Source organism: Vombatus ursinus, unplaced genomic scaffold (genome assembly GCF_900497805.2).
Source record: "Vombatus ursinus unplaced genomic scaffold, bare-nosed wombat genome assembly UNPS02009062.1, whole genome shotgun sequence".
Lineage (NCBI taxonomy): Eukaryota > Metazoa > Chordata > Mammalia > Diprotodontia > Vombatidae > Vombatus > Vombatus ursinus.
In genome coordinates, this window is record NW_020948840.1 from 23,092,245 (window position 1) to 23,102,537 (window position 10,293).

At 45.8% G+C, this 10,293-nt stretch overlaps 1 protein-coding gene across 1 annotated transcript in view; it reads right to left on the minus strand.

Annotated features, from left to right (window-relative positions):
- The window catches only part of TRIM35 (tripartite motif containing 35), a 34,726-nt gene extending 25,353 nt beyond the window's left edge, over positions 1-9,373 (minus strand). The window contains exon 1 of the mRNA XM_027850594.1: positions 8,943-9,373. Coding sequence (XP_027706395.1) covers positions 8,943-9,368 — 426 coding nt within the window. The 5' untranslated portion in view covers positions 9,369-9,373. The remainder of the gene's footprint in view (positions 1-8,942) is intronic.
- Positions 9,374-10,293: the final 920 nt, after the last annotated feature.

Consider the following 10,293-nt stretch of genomic DNA (forward strand, 5'->3'; position numbering starts at 1 on the left):
GGCACACAGTAGGATTTTCATGAATCCTTGGTTAATAACTGATCGAAGGCTGAAGACAAGAGTGTACCTGGATTTCAGCAAATTATATGAAAAAGCTATTCATGAGAATCTTGTAGAGAAATGTGGCTAGCTAGCTGGCTGCCTGCCAAGGATGGGGTAGACAAGATTCTTGCATCAGATAAAAGCTTGAAACAATGATTCCTTAAGAATTGAGAAATGTATTTCAAAGGTTAAGGTTATTTAGCACTGTAGTGCATAAAAATACAATGCCAAAGGACATCAGCATTAAATAAATGGATTGCTAACTGGTCAGGGCTATTCCCTTGAACACGTATGTGCCACAAAGGATTTTTCTTTTAATAGCATTTAGGTATTAATAAATGGAGGGGCAGCTAGGTGGCACAATGGATACAGTGCTGGGTCTGGAATCGGGCCCTGTGTTCAAATTTGACCTCAGACACTTACGAGTTGTGTGACCCTGGCCAAATCACTTAACCCTGCATACCTCAGTTTCCTTATCTGTAAAATGAGCTGGAGAAGGAAATGGCAACCCACTCCAGTATCTCTGCCAAGAAAATCCCAAAAGGGGTCACGAAGAGATAGACACAATTGAAACAACTGAACAACAAAAACTAGTAAGTGGTGGGTCATTCATTTACATTTGCAAAATAGCATTAATATGGACCCTCAACCAGAATGTTATTCATGTTATGGAGAACTGATTTGGTAATATGGTATTCTACCATTTTAACACTTGATCTGGTGCTTTGTAGATCACATGGGTTCATGGAAGTCAAACATTGGTCTAATATACACCTCAGCTGGGGGTGGGGGGAGTCCTAGACCAAAATCACCTATGATCCTCAACTTTGTAAATGAGATTGGTTTCTAAAGTCAACTCACATTTCCACAGGAGCTGGCCCAATGAAGCTGATCTGGAGTGGTCACTGTTCCACTCCAACCTCTATGACATCAAATCTATTCTATGACCCCTTGTTAAGTTCAATTTTCTCCATGATAGGTCTACCCTTGAATGGTCCTCTGCTTCCACAAATCTTTTGATGAGGCCAGGGCCCTGATCTCTAAGTTCTTCCTCTAGACTAGTCTGGACAACATCCCTTCCACAGCTTCTAAACCCTGCTCGTTACATAGCTTTCTGATCTAAGTGACAGACAGTAATAGTTTCCCCCTAAACTTTAATATTTATATGTTATAGGGGCAGCTAGCTGGCGCCATAGTGCACAGAGTGCTGGGCTGGAGTCAGGAAGACTCATCTTCATGAGTTCAAATCTGGCCTCAGACACTTAGTAGCTGTGTGACCTTGGGCAAGTCACTTTTAACCCTGATTATCTCAATTTTCTCATCTGTAAAATAAGCTGGAGAAGGAAATGGCAAACCACTCCAGTATCTTTGCCAAGAAAACCCCAAATGGGGCCACAAAGAGTCAGATATGACTGAATAATGACTGGAAAATAACAGGATAGCGATTCAGGTAGGCACACAGCTGATACCTGGCAGGCTACAGGTATCTGTCTGCAGATGGACCCTGGATTAGGGGCACCCTATGTACATACATGTACACACACACACAAACACACACACACACACACACACCCCCTGCAAGGCCCTAACGTTGTTAAGGTGCTTGGAAACAAGTCATTAAATATGTTTCAATGATTCTCTAGGCATGGCAGGTTGAATGAGGAACAGCTTAATTAGAACTTCTCCAAAAGATCTCATTCATGTAGGTTCTCCCTCCTGTAAGCTATCTACTCCTTCCTATCACATGCAGTTCTTGGCCTTGTTCTCTCATAAAGAGCAAGATGCACTACTGTAACTGCTAGGGACTGTTGTTATTCCCATTTTACAGATGAAGAAGCTGAGGTGAAGTAACTTGTCCAAGGTCATACAGCTAATAAGTGTCTGAGGCAGAATTTGAACCCAGGTTTTCCTGACTTCAAGTGTGGTATTCTGTCCATTACCCAACACTACCTCTCTTTTTCCAGTTTTCAAGATTACTCTTCTACAAGTTCCTATATAACTTTGCACTGTTCCTTAAAAAATCTAGGCCTTAACCAACTGGGGCTTAAATACTTCCCTAATCCACAGTCACACTAGAGCTCTCTAAATTTTTGATGAGAAAAATTAAAAAAAAAAAAGAAAAGAAAATAATAAAAGTCTTAGCCTTTTTCCATGTCCCCTGGAAAGACGCTTTCAACCTCCTCTAGTAGGCAACATTTTCCTTTACTCTTCTTAGGCCTAATGAATTCATTCTTCTACAATTTCCTTTTATGTCATTTGCCAGTGGTTTTTCACCTCATGCTCTGCTATTGTGATTTTAGCATCAAATATGTCTTTTCTCTAACCAGCTGGCCTACCATCATTAAGCCATGAATTTTTTCAGATGCGGTTATGAGTTGTGCTGAGCTGAGTCAGACAATACCACCGAGTCATAGAACTGAAAAGGTCCTTAGAGATATGACATCAAAGTCTAAAACCCCCTAGTTTTAAAGCTAAGGAAACTAGGTCCAAGGAGGAAGTGACTCGCAGAGAGCCACATTGCTAGTTAGTGATTGACCCTGAACAGATCAATGAGCTTTTGGAGCCTCTGCTTTTCTTTCACCCAAAGACAAAGGTTGGATTAGATGATCTCCAATGGCACTCAGGAGAGGCAGCAGTACACAGTGGGAGGGGTGGTGCCAGCCAGGTCTGGGCTTTGAGGACCAGCATTCAGAGTCTGTCTCTGGCACTTCTTTGCTGTCTGACATCAGGCCAATCCTTCAGGTTGTCTGTGCCTGTTTTCTCACATGGAAGAAGATCTGGACCGCCCAATCTCTAAAATCTCTGCTATCCCTACCTTTAGTCTTGGCTCTTTCCAATCCCTCCCTCCCACAGCTACCAAAGTGATAATCCTAAGGCACAAGTTTGAGCATGTCACTCCTCTTGGATCAAATGCAAACTTCTGCTTTTATGATTCCCGTAATCATCCAATTACCTTTCCAAGTTTAGTCAATAAGCAATTATTAAACACCTACTATGTATCAGGCACTGGTACATACATACATACTACATATAAAGAAAGGCAAAATAAATAGGAAATAATTAACAGAAGGAAGGTATTAGAATTAAGAGGGATTGGGAAAGGTCTCCTGGAGAAGGTGGGATTTTAGCTGAGACTTGAAGGAAGTAGGCAGAAACAAGAAGGAAGAACATTCCAGGCATGGGAGACAGCCAGGGAAAATGGCCTGAGCAGAGAAATGAAGTGGCTTTTTGGAGAAACAACAAGGAGGCCTGTGTCACTGGATCAAAGAGTGCATGGGGGGATGTAAGGTATAAGAAGATCGGAAGGGGTGGGGAGCTAGGTTATGAAGGTTTTAGAATGCCAGAGGATTTTATATTTGATCCTGAAGATGACAGTCATTGGAGTTTTTTGAGTATGGGATGACATGGTCAAACTTGCAATTTAGGAAGATTAATTTGACTGATGAGTGGAGAATGGACTGGAGTGGAGTGAGACTTAAGCCTGGGAGGTCAACTAGCTGGTTATTGTCCTGGTCCAAGAGTGAAGTGATGAGGGTCTGCACCAGGGTGGTGTCAATGTCAGAGAAAGAAGGGCCATGCATGAGAGATATTATGAAGGTAAAAATGACAAGCCTTGGCAACTGACTGAATACTGGGGGTGGCAGTGACAGACAGTGAGGAGTCTAAAATGACACTAGGTTTTGAGCCTGGGGAACTGCAAGGAATGTGGTGCCCTTGATAGTAATACAAAAATTTAGAAATGGGCAGGATTTAGGGGAAGAGATATTGAATTTAATTATAATTAATTATATTATATTAATTATAATTATAATTCCCTTTTCTCACATTCAAACTAGTCTACTTGCTATCCTTTACATGCAAGATTCCATCTCCCGTCTCCTCGCTTTTGAACATGCTGTGCCTCATGCCTAGGGCTCACCTCTGCTCTCACTTCCAATTCTTAGAATCTTTAGCCTTCTTCAAAGCTCAGCTCAAATGCTACCTCCTAAATGAAGCTTTCCTGGACCTCACAGCTGCCAGTGCTTTTCTCCCTCCCCCACAATATTATCCTTTATATATTTTATAGGGGCAGCTAGGTGATAAAGTGAATAGTGCTGGGCCTGGAGTCAGGAAGAGTCATGTTACCGAGTTCAAATCTGGCCTCAGATACTTACTAGCTATGTAACTCTGTGCAAGTCACTTAACCCTGCCTGCCTCAGTTTCCTCAAGTGTAAAATGAGCTGGAGAAGGAAATGGTGAACCACTCTAGTATCTCTGCCAAGAAAACTGAAGAGTTGGACATAACTGAACATTGACATATTTTGTATATTACATGAATTTGTATACATTATTGTCTTCCCCTAGAAGAATGTGAACTCCTTGAGAGCAGTGAATACAGCATTTTTATTCTTGTATCCCCAGCACCTTACACAGTGATTGATTAGATCCTAAGGTCCCTTTAAGCACTAACATTCTAGGAACCTATTGCTAAAATAGGTAGCGCAGCCTTTTTATTCTGTCCCAGGAAGTGATAATTCCAGAGTTCACCTATCCTTCACAGCCTCCCACTTCTACCAATACCCTGCAGGAGATTTTCTTCTCAGTCCTCTGAGATAAGCTTCCCCAGACTGCTCTATTATTTAAACTTCCTTCTTCAAGACATTTCTAGGGTGGTCCACTATTTTTCTGAGTTCCCGACATTTGTTTATATAATTATCTTGTCTGCCATATCTTAGTCACTGAATTCTGGGAGTGGCTCTTCTCCTTTCCTTATTTGGCTGCCACTGCCCCCTGAAGCCTCCAGTCTCATCTACATATCCTCTTACATAACTCCTTCCCAGTTGGAGACTTACTCAGGAAACACTTGGTAGCTATTGATAAATTACAACTCGGGCACAAGCCCTTGAATAAGAGGAAGCATTGAATAGTGGAAAATGCATTGATTTGGGGTCAGAGGATCTGAGTTTGAGTCCTGCTTCTGTCATTTACTAGCTATGAGACCTTGGGCGAGTCATTTAACCAGAATCTCAGGTTCCTCTTCTATAAAATGATGGGGTTGTATTAGATGGTCTCTTCTAGTTCTTTCAGATCCTGGACTCTTTAGACATAGCAGTCAGTAAGTCCGTCAATAAACATTTATTTAAGCATCTACTATGTGCCAGGCACTATGCTCATGCCCACCATGTGCCTCTCCATTGCCCTTTTGGTCAGACAACAAGCTGTTGTTATTGTTGGTTTTCCAGGTGGGTCTGACTCTTTGTGACCCCATTAGGGGTTTTCTTGGCAAAGATGCTGGAATGGCTTGCCATTTCCTTCTCAAGCTCATTTTACAGAAATTGAGGCAAACAGGGTTAAGTGACTTGCCCAGGATCACACAGCTAGTGTCTGAGGCCAGATTTGAACTCAAGAAGATAAGCCTTCCTAACTCCAAGTTCTCTATCCACTGCATTGCCTAGCTGCCTCCAACAAGCTTTTAGTAAGTGCCTACTACATGCCAGGCCTTGTGATAAGCACTGAGGAGACAAAGAAAGGCAATTAACAGTCCCTGCCCCTGGGGAGCTCACGGTCCAACGGGAGAGACAATGTGCAAACAATAACATACAAACAAACAAGATATATACAGGATAAACTAGAGATATCCATCTAGCAGAAGGCACTACGATTAAGGGGGATCAGGAAAGGCCCCTAAACAGCTGGGTATCTGAAGATAACTTCCTGCCATGGAAGCTACCCTCTAATATCTCCTGTTCCTGTCAACCCACTCTCTTGGCTGGGTTCTGCACACACGGCTTCTCTTGATATCTTCCTCCCCACTCCCCATCTGCAATGGAATATCAGCTTCCTGAAGGCAGGAGCTGGTTTGTTGTTGTCTTTGCATCCCCAGCATCGAGCAGAGGCTTAGTAAGTGCTCATTGAGTTACTGGGTACAGGGATGCTGGGGGATTCGCCCAATACATAAGAGTACAGATTTAGAGCTGGACAGTATCTTGGAACTCGTCTAGTCCAGCGCCTTTCATTTTACACTGGAGGAAACTGAGACCAGGAGAAGTGAAAGGCCTTGCCACCCCAGACCTCACAGATACCAAGTCACAGAACTAGAATTTAAGGCCAGGTCCTGCAAGTCAGAGACAGAGCCAGCCCTCTTTCTACACTGCTTGATTATCCAAGCTTCTCTCAAAGGAGAGGGTTAGGGACAGCTAGGTGGTGCAGTGGAGAGAGCACCGGCCCTGAAGTCAGGAGGACCTGAGTTCAAATCCGGCCTCTGACCAAACACTTGACACTTACTACCTGTGTGACCCTGGGCAAATCACTTAACCCCAATTGCCAAAAAAAAAAAAAAAAAAATATCAAAGGAAAGGGTTAAAAGTGATCAGAGACTTGGTTTCCAGGATCCTAGATGACAGAAGACAGGGATCAGGTGAATCTCAGACTTTGGTATTCCATGGACCTGGGAGTGAAGAGGCAGCAAGCCCTCTAGATTTGGAGTCAGAGGAACTAGGTTTGGAATCTGAGCTCTGCTACTTATTACCTGTGTGACTGTAGGAAAATCACTTAACCTCTCTGGGCCTTAGTTTTCTTAATTGTAAAATTAAGGGGACTGGACTAGAAAACTTCCATGGTTCCCTCAGCTCTATATAGGACTTATTATCTGTAGGAGGCATGCATTTGAAGGTCAATTTACTAGGGACATAGATTCAGAACTACATAGGATATTAGAAGTCACTTAGACCAATACTTCACTGACACTGGTGAACCATATCACCTGCAATCCAGCCACCATCTTCAGCCTCATCCCCCTCCCAACTGTACCCTGAGACCACCGTGGGCTCTGAAAGACAGTTTTCTGCTTTTATCTTTCCCAAAGCTAGGCTTTCACTCCCCAGCCATTTCCAAAGCCGTGAGTAGCATTTCCCGCCCCACCCCTCTTCTGACTCCCCTTTGTGTGTTATCTTGTCTCAGTAGAATGTAATTACCCTGAGGGTAGGGGATGTTTTGCTTTCATTTATTAATATCCCTGGAGCTTAGCACAGTGCCTGGCACAAAGAAGTGTTTAACAAATGCTTTCTTAATATTACCAATACCCTCACTTTGAAGATAAAACTATAGGTGAAGTGAACTGCCAGAGTCACACAGGTGGCAGAGATACATCCTGAACCCAGGTCCTTTCACTCCAGATCCAATGTGCCATACACTGAACTTTTAATCTAACTTGTTCTCCAAGGAAAATGCCATGGGGCATCCTCTCCTGAGACCATGCCCTGGGTGACTTAGCTCACTCAGCTTTAGAATGATGGCCCTGAAACTGTAATGCCTTGGTTGGTAAATCAGTTAATATGGATGCAGATGGCCTGCTATATCTTCTTGATCCCAGAACTCTGATTATGCTTCACATTCCATTTGACTGTCTAACACTTAATTCCCAATGACTTTCATCCCACCAAGTCTTCTTCCTCTTACTCTGGCAACAGTAAGCAAATCACTACAGTTGCTTCTAGAATGTCTTGATCGATTTTCCTAGGGCTTGACTCCCCAACCCCTGGGACGTTCTAACCATTCTTCTCAGATCACTACTGCCGTATTTGTGTTGTGATAGCTTCTATATATCTTGTATGGATCTTGTATAAACATAGTTTGTTTGCATGTTGTCTCCCCCATTAGACTGTGAGCACTTTGTGAGAAGGGACTGTTTTTTGCCATTCTTTAGATCCTCAGGCATGCCCCTGAAAGGGGGACAGATTTGGGTAGCCCTGGAGTGGCATTTGCAGCAGGCCCTTTGCTCAGCATCTTACATAGCATGTGAGTTCTAGGCTTAGTGAGGGTGGGCAGGAATACTAAAAAGGGGCAGAAATTGACATCACACCTCTTGCCCAGCTAAGGGATTTAATTAAAATCTTATAAGCAATATACTCAGAGGACACTTTTTCCCTTGAATTCTTTCCTTCCCTTTCTTCCCCTTCCAATTACAGAAAATCTAAGACCTAGGCAGGACAGAAAGGAACTACTCTGACCTTTTACTCCTCACCCCAAGAGAGGAACTCTGCAACAAGCTAGAGGGAGGAGGGAAGAGAGAGAAGGAAGAAAGGAGGAGGGAGGAAGGAGAAGGAAAGAGAGAGGAAATCTCAGATGGTGTATTTCAGCTTGCCAGGCTTCCCCAATAATAGCTAAAAGCCACATGAGATGATCCTATCTTCTTACAGGTAGAGAGAGGCACACACTCATGTAGAGGTGGTGCGGTTGAGAAGACAGTGCTGAACTTGGGAGTCGAAACCTAGCTCTGACCCTTACCCGCTCTGAGCACAAATTTTCTTCACCTACTTATCTCACAGGGTACAGAAAATGTTCTGTTAAACTCTAAAGCACAATATAAGTGCGAATTGTCATTCTGTCACAGAATCATACGTACAGCATTTGAAGGGAGCATTGAAGTTATCTAGTCCAACTGCCTCATTTTACAGATTAGGAAACTAAGGCCCAAAGCAGGAAAGAGACCTGTCCATAGAAGCTGGAAAGTGAGTAGTAAGCAGAAGAGCCCTGGGACGCCAGATCCTGTTCCTTCTCGCATGAAAGGCTGAGGGTACCAGGAAAAGGTTCCAGTGGGACCTCTATGAGTCCCTAATAAACCACGTAATTCTACGTTCATCCCCCGGGCCACCTTGTGCGCTTCGGCCCGGGGGGAATAGAAGGGATGCGGGTCAGTAGAGCGGGAACAGAGCGAGTTAGGCAGGGGGCGGGGCCAAGCTGGGCGGGCCAAGTTCAAGCTCAAGCTCAGGGGAACTCCAGGCTTGCGTGCAGCAGCTGGGGGCCCAGCCCAGGCGCCAGGTTTTAATCGCGCGGTGCGGCCTCCCCGGGTGCGCCCACTCCAGTACTCCACCCACGTGGCCGAAGTCCCCGCTGGTGGCCCGGCGGGAGGCCCCCCTCACCCGGTAGTCGCGGGCCGTGCTCTGCACTGGCTGCACGCGGTGGCCCTGGTGCCGCGGGTCGCCCTGGCACGAGCCGCACAGCAGCTCCTTGTCGTCCAGGCAGAAGAGGCTGAGCTGGCCGTGGTGCAGGCGGCAGAAGCGGGGCCCCCGCGGGCGGGCCGGGCAGGCCTCCTCGCGCAGCAGCTTCTCCACCAGGTTGTTGAGCGTGTGGTTGGTGCGCAGCCCAGCCGGGGACGCCCGCTCCTTGCACACAGGGCAGGCGGGCGCGTCCTGCAGTTCCCAGCAGCGGCCCACGCAAGCCCGGCAGAAGTTGTGGCCGCAGCGGAGAGTCACCGCGTCGCGGAACGGGTCATAGCAGATGGCGCAGAGCAGCTCCTCCTTGAACGAAGGCGACGGCCCCACCGAGCCGCCGGCCCCCGGCTCCATGCCGCGGCCCCGGGTCTGACGCGCCGTCCTGCGCTCCCAAACTTTCCAAAGTGTGCGTGGCCCCTCCCCGCGGGTGACTCAGGCGTGGGCTCACCCCACCCTACACCACCCCACGCAGTGCTCTGAGTGACACCGCAGCTGGCCAACCACTGTGGAGACGGTTTGCCCATTTTCCGTCAGCCTTGCTTCTCTTAAAGCTATTGCTTTCTGGGCGGGGCTGGAAGGTGCCCTGCGGGGGATGGGGGAGGCTTGGCGCCTCCATTCCTATCCACACCCCACCCTCCCCCGTACCCATTCCCAGAGTTTGCCTAGCTGAGCTGAAATGTACATTCTATCCACCTCTAAGCAAAAACCCCAATGCATTACCATAACCCAGTTTCCCACTTGGGATCATCAACTGAGTTTCTGGAAACCCCTCCTCTTCCCTCTTCATCCCCATCCCAGATCCAACGGCCAGAGCACTGAGAGCTTGGGTCTGAGATGCAGGAGCTAAGAACCATGCTTTTGATTCTAAATCTATTCTTAACTCATCAGAAGCAGAGGTACTCCCTCTGTCGGTAGAGAATGCAAAACCAGCCCTGCCCTTTCATCCTTGCTTTGTTTCTGCTTTTCAAAATGCTTTTATGTCTATCACCTCCTGTTATTCCCATTTTACAGAGAAAATGGAGGTACAGTACAATGAAACTAGGACAGCTAAGGGACTCAAGTGGGGAGGAAGTGGAGGTGAAGAAAATATATAGATATAGAGAAAACATGGCCTGGATTTGGACTGGAAGAACTGTTTGTGACTCTAAAGACAACTAAAAAGGTAGCTTGGGCAATGAGAGGAAATATCTAGGTTCAGTTCTGAGTTCTGTATACAAATGACATAATAGTTTCTGCCTCAATCCTCTCAATGGAGGAAATTTCCACACTGGAAGTTCCC